Source organism: Biomphalaria glabrata, chromosome 3, assembly GCF_947242115.1.
Source record: "Biomphalaria glabrata chromosome 3, xgBioGlab47.1, whole genome shotgun sequence".
Lineage (NCBI taxonomy): Eukaryota > Metazoa > Mollusca > Gastropoda > Planorbidae > Biomphalaria > Biomphalaria glabrata.
The window spans coordinates 53,225,215-53,242,630 of record NC_074713.1 but is presented as its reverse complement, the minus strand read 5'-3'; the positions used below and the strand labels follow the sequence as shown (position 1 = coordinate 53,242,630).

Below are 17,416 nucleotides of genomic sequence, written 5' to 3'. Positions count from 1 at the left end.
AACAAAGCATTAGGCTTTATTAAAAGAAATTTCTGCAAGTCATTGGTTTTCCTGGCTGATTCAGGCAACCCATTCCATGCTCTAATTGCACTAAGGAGCTATCTGATAAGATATGTGCTTTCATCTTTGTGAATATATTATTAGGATATGTTTTTGCATTTTAAGTTATGGTTCATTGTTTTATTTATTATAGCTACTGTACTTTGTTAAGCTTCTGTCCTGAAGTGTCTCTAAATTTACTAATGGTGCTACACTAGTCAGATGTGAATATTCATTTGTTATAAATCTCACAGCTCAATTTTTGCATCTGTTGCATCAGTTATATTTGACCTAATAAATATAACTTATTGTATGAAATATTTATAATAAAAAAATACATAAAAAAAAGAAAAACTTGAGAATTTAATTGTATAATTTAAATTGAAAAAAAAAATGTATTGCTCTTACATATCAACTTTAGCAACATTTAAAAAACTGAAGTTTATTTCTCCATATAAATTTGTTTAATTGTAAACATTTATATTTTAACACATTTCTTCAGATCGTAGTCATAAATGTATATACATAACATTTTATTATGTCATTTAGAAAAACCAGCTAACAATTAGCATTTAATGAAAGTGTCAAACATTTTTATATTACAAATAAAATACATTAAAATAAAAGTGAAATTTTTATAAAAACATATTAAAAATCAATTTAGCAGGACTTTAAAAATATCACTTTTGAAGACTAGGTACATGTATCAAGTGAGCCAAGGTGGCAATACAATCAGTGCACCATATGCCAGTTGCGCTTTTCAGAAGGCCAAATTGTTATAACAGCTGTCAAAAATTTCACTCTCGATAGGCATGTGACATGACCAGCGACCATATATAATGAAATTGTTTTGGCATTTTTGTAGACACACGAATGCAGTGTCATTAAACAATAACAAGTAAAAATTTGTATCAACAGGATATTAGGTTCGGCTGTTTACGAGACAGAAGAAATAGGATTCTTGCTGGAGCCCATTTTGTTTAGGACCTCATCGAGCCACTGGAGTGGGCTGTTGATGTGAATCTCTATCCAGCAAGGGGTGGAAGTCACATCCTGTCTGTGGTACTCGGCGCCCCACCCCTTCACAAAAGACATGCGTATTATACACATTTTATGCAGTTCATACACTGCCTCATATCCCAGGTGAACAGATTGGTACAATAGCGTGGAGAAATCTCTGTTGTCGAAGATCTTTAAGGAACACCCTGGTGGAATCTTGCATACAGTCGTTGGGTGGAAACCATAGGCATAGTTAGAATTGCGGCTCTGGACAAAGATGGAACTGTCACTAAGGCACTCTGCGTAGACCTCGCCGCCAACATAATATAGATGGACTCCCCTGCCTATGTGTCGCCTAGTATTCTCTATGGTGGAGTTCCTATTGACGTTGGATAAGAGGCCGAGACAGAATCGACCAGAATTTGAAGGGTCGGTAAATCCGTCAACAATAACGCTGTTGGCTGAAGCTCTGTACTGTTCCCCTACTCGGCTGTTGAGCTCATAGTACGAAATGTGGCACCACGAGTCCAGCTCTTTGTAACACACTGTCTGAAGCGGTGGCGTCGCTGAGGGGGTGGAAAACGGGGTCGCTGTCGGGGTGTTGAGGTGGTCTGTTGTGTCCATGAACATTGGTGTCACGTGGTCGTTGCTGGTGGGATAGGGCGGCGAAGGAGTTCCGGATGAAAGGCTGCAGGAGCTGTAAGGGCTATAAGGTGCCTGCAAAGGAGAATGCTGCTGCTCAAAGGAAATGTTCTGAGGCATCGCTGGCTCTGGAAGAGGCTGGTACGGAGGCAGCGCCTCGGTGAACTCGTCATATCTCGGGACCAACACAGGAGGGAGCACCGGCGTTTCTATGCGGCGATAGTGGTAAGGGTTGATACAGATCTCACTTTGCTTAGAGCTGAAAGGGTAGCGACAAGTCTCGACAGACTTTAGCTCGTGGTGCGACTGAAGGTCAGGCCACCGCCACACTCTGCAGTAGATCACATGTGGCAGCCCCTTTTTGTGCGACACCTGCAGCCTACCATCAGATGACCGTTGGATGGTGACGCATTTGGAATTAGGGTCTTTGTCTTGTATGGCCCTGGTCAGGTCTTCCAGGACGCCCTTTTTCTTCTTTAACTTCTTCATCAGGGAGTCCACGGCTTTTTTGGCCCAGTCAGATTCCTCATCCCCCTGCTTCCAGCCATTGCGTCTCTTGAAAGAAAACAAGCTACTGAAGGTGGAGGTCATCATCACTTTCATGCAGCTGAAACTCTTGTTGAACCTGGGAAATAAAACAAATACATTTTTAGAGAGTCATCAGGAGATCTCTGTTTTTTTTAGATAATCATTAGAGAAACGAATTATTTGTTACATATCTATTAGAAGAGTTATATAGCTTTAACTATTTGTTACATATCTATTAGAAGAGTTATATAGCTTTAATTATTGGTTACATATCTATTAGAAGAGTTATATGGCTTTAATTATTGGTAACATATCTATTAGAAGAGTTATATGGCTTTAATTATTGGTTACATATCTATTAGAAGAGTTATATAGCTTTAACTATTTGTTACATATCTATTAGAAGAGTTATATAGCTTTAACTATTTGTTACATATCTATTAGAAGAGTTATATAGCTTTAATTATTGGTTACATATCTATTAGAAGAGTTATATGGCTTTAACTATTTGTTACATATCTATTAGAAGAGTTATATAGCTTTAACTATTTGTTACATATCTATTAGAAGAGTTATATAGCTTTAACTATTTGTTACATATCTATTAGAAGAGTTATATAGCTTTAATTATTGGTTACATATCTATTAGAAGAGTTATATAGCTTTAACTATTGGTTACATATCTATTAGAAGAGTTATATAGCTTTAACTATTTGTTACATATCTATTATTTTATAGCTTTAATTGTAAGAGGAAACTATAGTTATTTGTATATATTAGAATATATTCATACAAAAACAAAAAGAGTCATTTTTAGATAGAAGAACTAGTTATTTATTGATATTCATACAAAAACAAAAAGAGTCATTTTTAGATAGAAGAACTAGTTATTTATTGATATTCATACAAAAACAAAAAGAGTCATTTTTAGATAGAAGAACTAGTAATTTATTGATATTCATACAAAAACAAAAAGAGTCATTTTTAGATAGAAGAACTAGTTATTTATTGATATTCATACAAAAACAAAAAGAGTCATTTTTAGATAGAAGAACTAGTTATTTATTGATATTCATACAAAAAAAAAGAGTCATTTTTAGATAGAAGAACTAGTTATTTATTGATATTCATACAAAAACAAAAAGAGTCATTTTTAGATAGAAGAACTAGTTATTTATTGATATTCATACAAAAACAAAAAGAGTCATTTTTAGATAGAAGAACTAGTTATTTATTGATATTCATACAAAAAAAAAAGAGTCATTTTTAGATAGAAGAACTAGTTATTTATTGATATTCATACAAAAAAAACGAGTTATTTTTTGAAATTCTTATCTTATCTTTTATAATAGAGACTCTACTTCAAAAAAAAGAAGATGATTACATCCTAAGCGGCGTGCATTTATAATTTAGTCATGCATATTAACCAACATGTCACTCATTCATAAGAATAAATAAGAACTTTCTTATACATTAGAAAATGAAAACGAAGATCTGGATAGAATCGTGAGAATTAGGATGTTATAATAGTTTTCTAGAATTCTGTTTGAAAGGTGTAATGCTAGAACTTTTATCAATGGCAACTATTGTCTCTCTCTATCTCCATTTGTTTTGTTTTTTTTTCCTGTCAAAATACGTACAAGAGTGACATTGCCAGATGTTGAGAAAAATTTTCTAGCCATAATTTTAGTCACTATTCAGAAGGAAACCTAAATTTCTTATGAAGTAACTTAATAAGCTTCAGTTTTCAGGTCCCTCGTGTTACATTTTATGACCAAGTTCTATGTCCTTCATGTTTTGTAAAATTGTTTTTTAATGAAGGCTTCATGTCTTTATTGCTTTACTTCCATTTTTATTTATTAATGAAAAAAAATATCATAAATTAAAAAAAAAATTATGGCTTTTATATATCGTTACTTTCATGCTTATAGTAAACTCGGAGCGCTATGGTCCAATCTCATTTGTAGGGGGTAGGGTGTATCTAGGAGAAGGTTTTCCTTGCTGCCTTTAGGCGCTCAGTAAACACAACTCTGCTGAGTTGGGTGTCGAACCTCGAGCCCCCTTCATAGGTAGCCAAGCCAAGTTTAAGCGTATTTAGCCTCTCGGCCACAAAGCTTATTATTATTATTATTATGATAGTTATGAACCAACAGCGATTCCCAGGCACTGTCCAGGTTATAGATCTGTACATGTAAAAAAAACTCATTGTTGTCTTTTCCATTTCACTAATGCCTGCAGGTCGAACTTCGAGCCCCCTTCATAGGTAGCCAAGCCAAGTTCTTAGCCTCTCGGCCACACAGCTTATTATTATTATTATAATAGCTATGAACTAACAGTCATTTCCTGTCACTGTCCAGGTTATAGATCTGTACATGTAAAATAAAAACAACTCATTGTGGTATTTTCCATTTCACTAATGCCTGCAGGTCAGCAGCAGGTTTTTGTTATTCAAAGCCTGGACATATTAGCCATACTCCCGGCACTGACAGGGTTGAGATTCGTTAAGGGAAACAATGTTTATAATAGTCGTCTTTTAACAGTGTTCACTGAGGAACTTTCAAAAAGTCTCAAAAGTCTTCAACAGTGCCAAGCCTGCAACAGTGCCAAGCCTGCAAGAGTGCCAAGCCTGCAACAGTGTCAAGCCTGCAACAGTGTCAAGCCTGCAACAGTGTCAAGCCTGCAACAGTGCCAAGTCTGCAACAGTGCCAAGCCTGCAACAGTGCCAAGCCTGCAACAGTATGTCACTATCAAGCCTAATAAGAAACCCAAAATGCATATCCTTTTTAAAAAAATATTGTTAACAGTTGATTCAACTTTAAAGAATAATGTATAAAGTAAAGTTTCTATTTTTTTTTGTTTTCAAATAAAAGTTCAGATGAAAGGCTTTCAAGAAGCTGACACCACAGACGTGTGTGACTCACGGGACGGAAACTTAAGGCCTACCACTTTTGAAGATCTATAATGTCTATTGAATCTTTTTGATTGCTGACACGTGGCTGATTCACCCGATCATAATGTTTGACACAGGAAACTACCACTAGTTCTCTACCACTACCACTAGTTCGGTAGTTTGGGGTTCGCAAGTTTGATTTGTAACCAACAGGCCTAGTTGTGCGTTAGAATGTGGTCTTTTAAAATTTACTGTCTTTATCTCTTGTCTTTTTTTTTTTGTCTCTCTATTTCTAGCTCTCCTCTCCCTCGTTGTCCTTCTTTCTCTTCTTTCTGTCTCTTTCTCTCTCTTTTCTCAACTTTCTTTTCTTTTTCTCCTCTCTAATTTCTTTCTTTATCTGTCTTCTCTCTCTTTTTCTGTCTTTTCTCCACTCTCTTTTCTTTTTCTCCTCTCTAATTTCTTTCTTAATCTGTCTTCTCTCTCCTTTCTCTGTCTCTCTTATCTCGCTCTCTTCTCTCCTCTCTCTCTCTCTCTATTTCTTTCCCCTCTCTCTCTCTCTGTCGCTTATTTAAAAAAAAACTTTTAACATAGATATAACAGCTCTTTAAAACCCAGCAAATTGAAAAACCAGTAGTTCAAAAGTATATGCACACTGTGAAACACCACAATAAAGTTACAAATAAAATATTTATATTGTAAATTTATGTACTGAATCGAAAGGGCTACGAAAGTGCAAATATCTATTGAACCTATTCTCCCACTGAAAGTAGACTCACTGTGATCAGAAAGTCATTAGATGTAGCCTTCCTTGGCCTCCATGAAGCTAAACTTGAAATACAAATAACCAAATTCTTGCAATCTCGAGTGTATTCCTTGGTTGACCATGATAAATCACAAAGTATTTGGTAGGTAGAAAAAAGTGTCCCCCAACCCTCCCCCATACACCTCACTTAACGAGTATAAGTTACCGACAGTTGGATAATGTAAGATATATGCCTCCACATGACTACCATTTTTTTTTTACGTTCTTTGTTTGTATATTGCACAGTTGTTTAAAAAAGTCATTGATATCATATCATACATGAACATCATTCTTATGAGGGCTTACGAGGATAGTGGAAGAAGGCTCCAAGAATTATTTGACCGTGTGTGGAGTGACCCGACGTGGGGAACAGGAAAGTGGCATCGTGAACAACCAGCCCCCCTCCCCCCTGTCCCAACCACGTCACACCTCCGCACGTGTTACCAACATCGGCCTGGTATTTACATTCAACACCTGCATCCCTCCCCACCAAACAGACACCTCTTTTTTTTTTTTTTTGTTTCTGTGTGAACAAGGGGGGAGGGGTCAAGATACACAGACCAGGGGGCCAAGGCTGCCGGGCCAACAGCGACTCAAAACAAACCTACCATCCACTTTACTGAACAGAGGTGTGTGCGACTCATGGACCAACTATGAATAATAATCCATTTACTATACACGCATTACCAGGGCACACAATGGCAAGGCTGGGAATACAAAGGCGGAAATTTCGCACCCAACTTTTGTGAATACGATTTAACTACGACCTTATTTGAGGCATATGGGCAGTGGCGTAGCTAGGAATTCGCCATCATTTTGGGGCCGGGAGGCTTGACCCCTTAAGGGGCCCCAGCATTTTGACATTCGACATCATGACATGAGATAATGGCGTAATATTTAATGTCAAAAAAAAATTCGAACACTCATTTGGCGATCCCTTCAAGCGGGGGCCCGGGGGGGGGGTTTCAAATTCTCCCTCATCCCCCATCATAGCTACGCCACTGCATTTGGGTGTATTTGTGTATGCGACATCGTTTAGATCATAGGTAATGCCCAGGCGTTCATCTCAATACTATAAGATTATTCCTAATTGATTTGCGGCTGGTGGAGGATCCACTACGTCACACCCTTCCAGACACAGAGCAGTGCGGCTGCGTTACACTGACAGACACAGAGCAGTGCGGCTGCGTTACACTGACAGACACAGAGCAGTGCGGCCGCGTTACACCGACAGACACAGAGCAGTGCGGCCACGTTACACCGACAGACACAGAGCAGTGCGGCCGCGTTCCACCGACAGACACAGAGCAGTGCGGCCGCGTTCCACCGACAGACACAGAGCAGTGCGGCCGCGTTCCACCGACAGACACAGAGCAGTGCGGCCGCGTTACACCGACAGACACAGAGCAGTGCGGCCGCGTTACACCGACAGACACAGAGCAGTGCGGCCGCGTTACACCGACAGACACAGAGCAGTGCGGCTGCGTTACACCGACAGACACAGAGCAGTGCGGCCGCGTTACACCGACAGACACAGAGCAGTGCGGCCGCGTTCCGCCGACAGACACAGAGCAGTGCGGCCGCGCTACACCGACAGACACAGAGCAGTGCGGCCGCGTTACACCGACAGACACAGAGCAGTGCGGCCGCGTTACACCGACAGACACAGAGCAGTGCGGCCGCGTTACACCGACAGACACAGAGCAGTGCGGCCGCGTTACACCGACAGACACAGAGCAGTGCGGCCGCGTTACACCGACAGACACAGAGCAGTGCGGCCGCGTTACACCGACAGACACAGAGCAGTGCGGCCGCGTTACACCGACAGACACAGAGCAGTGCGGCCGCGTTCCACCGATACCAATCGTTATAGAAGGCCCAACGCTGACCTGCCACGTCAGCACCTGTGGGCAGTTAAGACGAAAAGCTTGTTGCCAAGTCACAAGTTGTGACGTCAGACCTGTGACGTGGCAAAGAGCTATTGGTCTTGGTTACACCCCCCCAAACCCGAAAAATACAAAAAGCAAATCTACAGTTATCAAAATCCACGAGCGTAGAAATATATACATATATGGAGGCGCGGTGACTGAGGTCCCGGGTTCGATTCCTGGTGAAGAGTGGGATTTCTAATTTCAGGATCTTTGGGCTCCTCTGAGTCCAGCCAGCTCTAATGGGTACCTGACATTAGTTGGGAGAAAGTAAAGGCGGTTGGTCGTTGTGTTGGCCACATGACACCCTCGTTAAAACAGAAACATCTGCCCTATAGATATATAGATATAGATATATATATATATAGAGAGAGAGAGAGAGAGAGATTGATATAGGCCTAGACGCTTCTTAGTTACGTCTAGATTTTTGAAAGATAGGCCTATAGGCAATCCTCAAAAGCGTACCCTCATGCGTTCAGTGTCACGTGACAAGATCCATAGAGAACGTGTCAAAAATGTTTTTAAAATATTTGTAAAATGTTTGACATGTTTCGGAGGTTCCTTCAGATTACATCCTATCCCAAACACTCTCGCGATACGACGAGGGGCAGGGTTCGAACCCGGGACCTTCATTGTTAAACTATACAGCAAATATATAGCTGAAAAAGATGCTAACCTTATTACAAGTGTGTAAATATAGTTTTTATTCAAGGGAGGCAGCTCTAACCTTTTCAGCACATTTCTCTTAGATCTAATAGGAACTTGTAAAATTGAGTAATATACATGCACAATGGAAAATAATAATTAATAAACAATAAATGTATATATAAAATTAATGTAGGCCTACTGTACTGGATAACATTATGTTTACTTCTAGATAATTCCTATTACTATGTTTAACATTATGATAGTCGTTTACCCATTAAGACACATGAATTAATATTATGAATTAATAGTTAATTTCAATAATTTTCTATAACTATGACACAGTGTCAGGAAATAATTTATAAATATACCACTTGGAATTAACATTTAGCAGTGTGCGTATGAGTAGGAAAGAAAATTATCTAGTTTGATTTTCATATACCTGTACAATGCTCATGTAGTTTTTCAGAAATAGGGTGTTGGGGGTCAGGGATATCTGATATTGTGTTGATTGTTCTGGAGTAGAGCATACTTGTATCATTTTTTTGTCTTTAGGGGGTTCATTGGTTAGGTAGTATGTCTTTGATATTAAATAATATTTCTATTACTGTTATTATATTTTTTAGGTTAATCACTTTTCAATTGTTTATGATTTAATACTTGTGAATTATGATAACTTACAAATAAAAACATATTAAAATAAATAAAAGCCCATAAAAGAGGCACATAAAGCCCAAAAAAAGGCAAAGAAAAGAGGCCCAAGGCCCAAGGATTCCTATGATGAAAAAGCTAAAACTGAATAGCGCAAATTCTGAGGTTTCCTTTAAAAAAAAAATATACCACACAAAAAAATAATAATAGTGATATATCACTCGCATAAGATGATTAGATTTTGAAATATTCTTTGTATGATTATTAATATAAAATAATTCGTGTTTTTCTTTGAAATAAAACTCTATTTTTAAAAAAAGGCATGATGAAAAAGCTAAAAATGAATAGCACAAATGCTGAGGTTTCCTTAAAAGAGAGAAAGAAGAAAAAAAAAAGACATGATTAGAAGTGAGGTTCGAACTCTAGCCTTCCAAGACAAGTAACTAAACGGCTAATACCACTCTCCCATCAATTATACAAGTAATGCCACCCTAACGCGCCAGCTACATTTGAAACTATGCAGTTAGAAACAAAGTCGTTTGGCGAAGCGCATGAATGGTCACTGGGGCGTGACGAAACCTTACGGCACCTGGGGCCAAACGTATTGAGCCAAGAAGAATTTATAGAAGTTCAGAGAGAAATTCGTCTAAGGAAATAAATTTACCCTTAATGCATCGACTCGCGGGGGTGGAAAAGGGGGACCTCTCCCCCGACAACCATAGATATTCTCAATATTGACTAATGCTCTTAAAAGCTCAGCTATGACATTCACAGAGATGGAAAGCTTGAATGCAACCAAGTGCTTTTATAAGAGTATCCGAATATATTGTACTATTAGTTACTTTGGCTTATTTCCTTTTAAATCTTGTTTCTAAAAAGGTACAAGTACATTGCATACAGCCATGCAGTAAACATATTTAGATTTGAAGACGAAGTCCACAATGTATAATACGCTCCAACTCCAAACACACAACTTCTTTTTATTCATTTTTGGGGGGAGCAATTCTTTAACAAAAATCTAGACGTTATATGTGTGTGATCGGAAATTTTAATTATTTGAAACAATAGTTCAATGATAATTTCACACCAACATAATCATTAACTATTGTTAGATAACTAGTTTAGTTAGCTGGGTGGCGCACCTTAATGTACTAACAGTGAACGGACATTTTAGAATGACGGCATAGACTTTGGGGGTTAGAGGTTAAGATTGACTTGTAGAAATCAGTTACTGCTAGACTCTTGAAGGGATAACATCGTTTTATAGTGACAGACTAGACTGTGGTCCATTCTGTAATAAACGTCTGTTTGAAGTTCACCTTGAGTCTACTTGGTCATTGAGTCTGTGATACCTGTTATTGTTGTGGCGGATGTTATGTACCGAGCTTGCAACCATAATACACTCAACAAGATAAGCACGCATCTAGGATAAACAATCATCTTTAGAAATACTTCAACTACATCTGACTTACACATGCAACCGTTACACTATGAATAATTTTGGATCTTCGCTCTTTTTACTGAACATGAAAAATTGATCTTGCTTTGACCACTCGCTAATGCTCCTATATCTGAGACTATCACTTTATAATTGATGAACTCCAGCGGGTGTATTACAATAAACAGTGTATTTGATCATGAACTTAAAAGGTCCAACAAAACCATTAAAACTATGAACAGTTTTGGATCTTCGCTCTGTGTAATGAGCATGAGAAACTGATCTTGTTTGGACCACTCGCTTATGCTCCCAAATCTGCGACTATGACTTTATAATTGATGAATATACAACTTCTCAATAACTTTGACTGCTCAACAGAATTATATGGGATTTGGATTTTGGATTTGAGGCACATCGGCACAATTTAGGCCATGTCGTGCCTGCAGTCCCTTAAGGACTACTCTCTCTCTAAACTACAAGGGCCAGATTCTATACAGTCATATCATTAAAATCAAGGTCTATTCACAGTTAAAATAGTAAAGGTAGTAAAAATTTAAATATTTGGTAAAAATCTAATGTAAATAGTGCATGTTCACAAATTCATAAATCAGATCTTCGTAGATAGCCCCACTTCCCGGATAAAGCCCAGTACCTTCCCAGGGTCGACATTATCAAATAGTGTTTTTAAATTAGTGGCTCTAAAATATTTCGCCCTGACATCCTGGTATCTGGGGCAATCAACGAGGATATGTTCCACGGTGAGGCGAGAGTCACAGTACTCACAAAGTGGGGCAGAATTATATGGTCTGGACGTGGATGTGTTAACCTGTTTGTCTTGTGTGTTAGTGTAAATGAAGGTATAATCTGAATAAACCGTTTTAAAAAATTGTACATGTGTCTACACCAGAGAACAATAGACAACCTAATGATCGTTAAGCTTGAACAATGTTAAACTTAATTGTTGTGAAAACATGGAGCTTACGGTTTTGTCCTGTATGTTTCTAGCAAATGTAATCTTCTGCTGAATTAAATAAGATAAGATAATTTTTATTGATCCAGGGCCGGTCCTACGAATTGCGGGGCCCAATTTATTGGATGCTATTACTATGAATTAGATCATTATATTAGCATTTATTATACAACATGCATAGGAAACAACCCACTCGCAACAGGCGCCAATGGGTTAATTAAAGCTACGTCAATAGTACGATACACTAAGTATATTAACCCATTAAGCCCTACATTTTTAAAAACCTGTCACAAAAGGCACGACTGATAGTGACATGCTTCGTGCAAATTGAGTGGCCCCTGCCAGGAGTGGAGCCCAATGGACCTCATTCACCAACCGTAAACAAACAACATTTAGCAACGTGATAATATTGATAAAACAAAAACAAAAAAACTGTCACGTGATAGCCATCGTGTATTAAAAATCAGATCGTAATTTGTATAGAAAAGATAGAGAATCACGTGGATAAATGTTGTTTGTTTACAATTGGTGAATGAGGTCCATTTGGAAAGATCGATCAAATCGGCCTAAGGTTAATTTTTCTTTTATTATTATTGACTCATGTCTTGTCAGGTACAATGAATAATTGTGCAAAGTTTGCCCCCATAATGGAAAATGAAACAAAACATGTGTTCAAACTATTCGCCAGACAGACAGAGTGAGTTTGATGTAAACTTGTTTAAAACTGCTTAGAATCGAGTTCCGTGAAATGTTCGTATATCAGTCGCCTTGCTGATCCAAACAAAAGACCTAGGCGACTTCATCCAATTTAGCTTCATTGCTCCTGGGCAAACAGCTCAGAATCTCAATGTTCATATATTATGGCAGTGAATTTTGATGTTCCTGTATTAGGGCCCTGAATCTTGATGTTCATGCATTAGGGGGCCTGAATCTTGACTCATGGGCATACAGCTCAGAATCTTAATGTTCATATATCATGGCAGTGAATTTTGATGTTCCTGTATTAGGGCCCTGAATCTTGATGTTCATGCATTAGGGGGCCTGAATCTTGACTCATGGGCATACAGCTCAGAATCTCAATGTTCATATATTATGGTCGTGAAGATGTTCATATAATAGGGGCCCAGAAAATTGATGTTCGTGTATTAGGGCATTGAATCTTGATATTCATATATTAGGACCCTGAATGTTGATGCTCATGTATTATGGCACCGAATGTTGATGTTCATGTATTAGGGCACTGAATTTTAATGTTCACGTATTAGGGCACTGAATCTTGATGCTCACATATTAGGGCACTGAATCTTGATGTTCGCATATTAGGGTACTGAATCTTGATGTTCGCATATTAGGGCACTGAATCTTAATGTTCACATATTAGGGCACTAAATCACGATGTTCACATATTACGGTACCGAATCTCGGTGTTTTTATATTAATATTTAAGGCACTCATCAAATCGAGAGCCAAATATAAAAGTCATTCACTGTGAAAACCTCTAACCGTCACGGTTGGTTGACTACGAGCATTTCACCTCCCCCTTTTTTTTTGTGATCGCCGGTTTTCGCATTCACGGAGCTAATGAATGGCTCAATCTATCTAGAGGGGTTTCAGGGTGAATAGCACTAATGAATGGTTCCTTATATCCAAAGAGTTTTGCGTTCACAGTAGTAATGAATGGTTTAAGTTTAATATGGCTGTGGAAAATGTCCATGCCCCAAAGAATAGATCAACAATTACAGAGTTTGCAAACCTACAAACACAAACTTCTACCGGTAGTTAGAGGAATGCTACTGGCTTTGTTAATTCTGAATTTCTGAACCATATGTAGCTGTAACTTCGTGTTTTGTGTGAACTAACGCATATTGGACACACCTTTCAGGAGTCATTAGAGCATGATTGCATTTGTAAACATGTGAAAACATAAACTACTAATAGTATTCAGAAAGTCACCAAGATAAATAAACATTTCTTAATCATAATAATAAGGCTAGTCCTAGAGTCCGAAGATTAGTGAAGAATGCAGTCCCAGCTGTGACCTACATATTTAACCATATGTTAGGACTAATTCACATAAGTACTCTTTTATCTTCAAATATGGAAAAGCTCCAGACCTTTGTTAACAGATGCCTACGCCGGATATTAGGAATTAGGTGGCCAGAAAAGATAACTACTATCGATTTGTGGGAGAGAACTAGACAAAATCCCATAGCCCAAGACATCACAAAACGAAAATGGAGCTGGATAGGACATACCCTGCTAAAACCAGCTACCAATGTTGCAAGGCAGGCACTTGACTGGAACCCACAAGGAAAGAGGAAAGTGGGCAGACCCAAGCAAACCTGGAAGAGGTCAGTCATCATTGAAGCTGAGGGTACTGGAATGACATGGGAGCAGATGAAGAAAGCTGCTCAGAACCGAGTTCGGTGGAGAGGTGTGGTTGCGGCCCTATGCTCCCCTGGGAGTGCACAGGATTAAGTCAGTCACTCTTTTATCTTAGTAAAGCTAAAGCATGGAACGGATTGCTTGAATCAGGCAGGAAAACCAACGATTTAGCAGATTTTTATATTCTCTAATTAACATGTACAACACTGAAATGTTGGTACGCTAGGGCGTCATCTTTTTTTTTTTTTTTGAAGAAATATCGGGATATTATAAGACAAGAATCAGCTTGGAATGCGAAAGCCTTAATAAAGTTAAGATCTCTAATTCATATTAACTATTTCATCAGCATTTGCTGTTTGAAGAAACATCTTAGTACATCAGATATAAGTGTGCTATAGTCTTGCTGGAAGAAACATCTTAGTGCATCAGATATAAGTGTGCTATAGTCTTGCTGGAAGAAACATCTGTAATATATCAGACGCCACTGCTTAAGACTACTACCCACATCATCAATTACAATCGATAATATTTATAGATCGATAGAAATAGATAGATAGATAGATAGATAGATAGATAGATAGATAGATAGATAGATAGATAGATAGATAGATAGATAGATAGGCCTATATTATATTATATATATATAGAGAGAGAGACAGACAGACAAACAGACACAGACAGATAGATAGATAGATAGATAGATAGATAGATAGATAGATAGATAGATAGATAGATAGATAGATAGATAGATAGATAGATAGATAGATAGATAGATACTGAATTAAGACATTTATTTTTAGATTGAAATGTAATGAAACTGAAGAAAAAGAAAGCTATAAATACATGTGTAGGCTACAGGCCTATCTGATTTATAATTAAGATAAGATAAGATAATTTGTATTGATCCAATCCAAAGGAAATTTAGTTTGACTACAATTGACAACCTCAGTGTACCTACTGTAACATGTTGCACTTCCACTATTCCTAAAAAACAGTCGGCCTAGGCCTACCAAGAGAAACATAAAACTCAAGTGACCAGGCTAACATGAGTAGAGAGCAAGCAAATACAAGTTTAGAAGACATGTAATTAAGTTACTTATAAAGCCAGTACTTTCTAATAGTTGCTCGAACTTGAAGTACAACTTGAACTTGAAGTAACTCATCCACTCCACACACACCCCTGTCATTTTTATTTTTTAATGTTTCGTTGCAATACTTGTACAAACTTTAACCCTTGCCCTCTTTAAAAATCTCTAGAATCTTAGTGAAACTAAAGCATTGAAATCTATATATTTTGTTGTTGTTGTTTTGTAATTCTAAAATGCTACAAAATTAAAAGAAAAAAAAAATAACTTAGATCTAAATAAAAGCTGTGTCATAGGCTGTAACATATTGGTATTTGTGTACTGCGAATATTCTACATAGGCAGTCTAGACCATACGGAAATATTTTTTGCTCATAATCTAGGCAAACTATTTAAAAGTAGTCAACTTTCAGTGGAGAGAGCACACATAGATCTACTTGACAATTTGACATACATACACAGATTTCTGAAATACAAATGGATGCGTGGAAAAAAAAAAGAGTTAAATCTAGTTTTACAAAAAAACAACAAAAAAAAACTTACTAGTCTTTAGAGTTTGTCCTAAAATCAAAGAAGGTGCATGAATAGAGCCCCGATCAAGTCGTAAGTGAAGTGTACGGGAGGATAGACTTGTATTCCACACTTGGACTCAAGACTCTTAGTGTTGGCTAGACGTGTCTGTGTGTGTGTTTGGATATGAATGGTGTGTGAAAGTTTGGAACGCTCCGCCAAACCTTTCCCATTTTTTTTTTCTTTCCTTATTACCTCCCCTCTTTAAAAAAAAAAAAAAAATACCGCCCCCCCCCCCTTTTCCCTTGGCTCAGTTGTTGTTTTTTTTTCTCTACTCTCTACACACGTTTTGTCCAGCGTACCGCTTTGACCTCTGTTGACTCGCAGTGGGTCAGCTCGGACACGCCTCCTGCGCAGCTTTCGGTGATCTTCAGAGAGAGGAAAGTTTCTACACGTAGCACGCAAATAAAAAGAAAAAAAGAGAGAGAGAGAGGGGGGGGGAGGGAGAGAAAAATATATTTTTAAAAAGGGGGGTGGGTGGGGAACTAACACTGCATGTATATATTTTTTTTTTGTTTTGTTTTAGAAGAGACTGATATTTATAGCCCCTGCTTGTTAAATATTGCAATGAGAGAGAAAAAAAAATATTAATAATTTATGTAAGAACAGTCCGACCATAATTTTTTCAGACACAGACCTATATATATATATATATAGGCCAATATTTTTTTTTGGAATGGAAATTCCGTTAGATAATATCTATTTTATATTTGTATAACTAAAGGAAAAACAAGTTTCAAACATCGATTGTCAATTGACATTGTTTTTTTTTTTTTTGTTTTAGCGGTGGGCGCACAGTGGAGGCCTCTTGCTATAGATGTGTAGGCACAGTGGAAACCCTATTGCTACAGCAGTGTAGGCACAGTGGAAACCCTATTGCTGTAACAGTGGAGGCCCTATTGCTACAGCAGTGGAGGCCCTATTGCTACAGGAGTGTAGGCATAGTTGATGCCTATTGCTACAGGAGTGTAGGCATAGTTGATGCCTATTGCTACAGCAGTGTAGGCACAGTGGAGGCCCTATTGATACAGGAGTGTAGGCATAGTTGATGCCTATTGCTACAGGAGTGTAGGCACAGTGGAGGCCCTATTGATACAGGAGTGGAGGCATAGTTGAAGCTTGTTGCTACAGAAGTGTATGCACAATGGAGGCCTATTGTTTCTTATCTTAAATAATACAGACGTTACTTCAAAAAAGAAGATGGTTACGTCCTACGCGTCATGCAATCAGTCATGCATATTAACCAATGACTTAAATTCTGCCAACCCATTCCATGCTCTAATAGCGCTAGGGAAGAAGGAGCACTTGTACAAATTTGTCCTAGCATACGGGACGAGGAATGTTTCAGACGTGAAGGCACATGATATTGTTTAGAGGTGTATGCATGGTGTATTGAAGAATAAAATACTCAGAAAGACACAAAGATAAAGGCATATTCCTTATTTCATTTGCTTATTTCCTAGTGCCATTAGAGCCAGGTGAACTAATGAAATAGAAGAGTTTAGGGCTCTGTAATTTAAAAGATAAGAAAGAATTGTTTGAGGGTAAGGGCACTTAGTGTTAAAAAACAACAACTGCTGTACATTTGTATTGCTGAAGTCGATACATCAATACCGCAGCATTATGTGTGCATGTTCAGTTGCTAGCTAAATACTCTCTCTCTCTCTCTCTCACACACACACACACTATCTATCAGGGGCGGACTGGCTATATGGGGCATTTGGGCAAATGCCCGGTGAGCCGGTACCCAAATGGACCGCTAGGGCCACCGAGAGGACCGCATGGATGCCACCACATATTAAATTGTTAAAGGTTTTATAATATTCTCTTCTAAAGAGGGCCTTC

General features: G+C 38.1%; 1 protein-coding gene across 1 annotated transcript; it reads right to left on the bottom strand.

Moving 5' to 3' along the window:
• Window positions 1–419: 419 nt before the first annotated feature.
• On the bottom strand, window positions 420–15,718 carry LOC106078354 (mothers against decapentaplegic homolog 5-like). The gene is made up of 2 exons (XM_056022661.1): window positions 15,545–15,718; window positions 420–2,305 (listed from the first exon to the last, which is right to left on the bottom strand). The coding sequence occupies exon 2, from the start codon at window positions 2,281–2,283 to the stop codon at window positions 976–978; it is 1,308 nt and encodes a 435-aa protein (XP_055878636.1). The 5' UTR covers window positions 2,284–2,305; window positions 15,545–15,718; the 3' UTR covers window positions 420–975.
• Between the last annotated feature and the right edge of the window lie 1,698 nt (window positions 15,719–17,416).

Bases quoted from the DNA above. Each gene is read 5' to 3' on its own strand.
- LOC106078354 (XM_056022661.1), bottom strand. From the start codon at position 2,283: ATGAAAGTGATGATGACCTCCACCTTCAGTAGCTTGTTTTCTTTCAAG.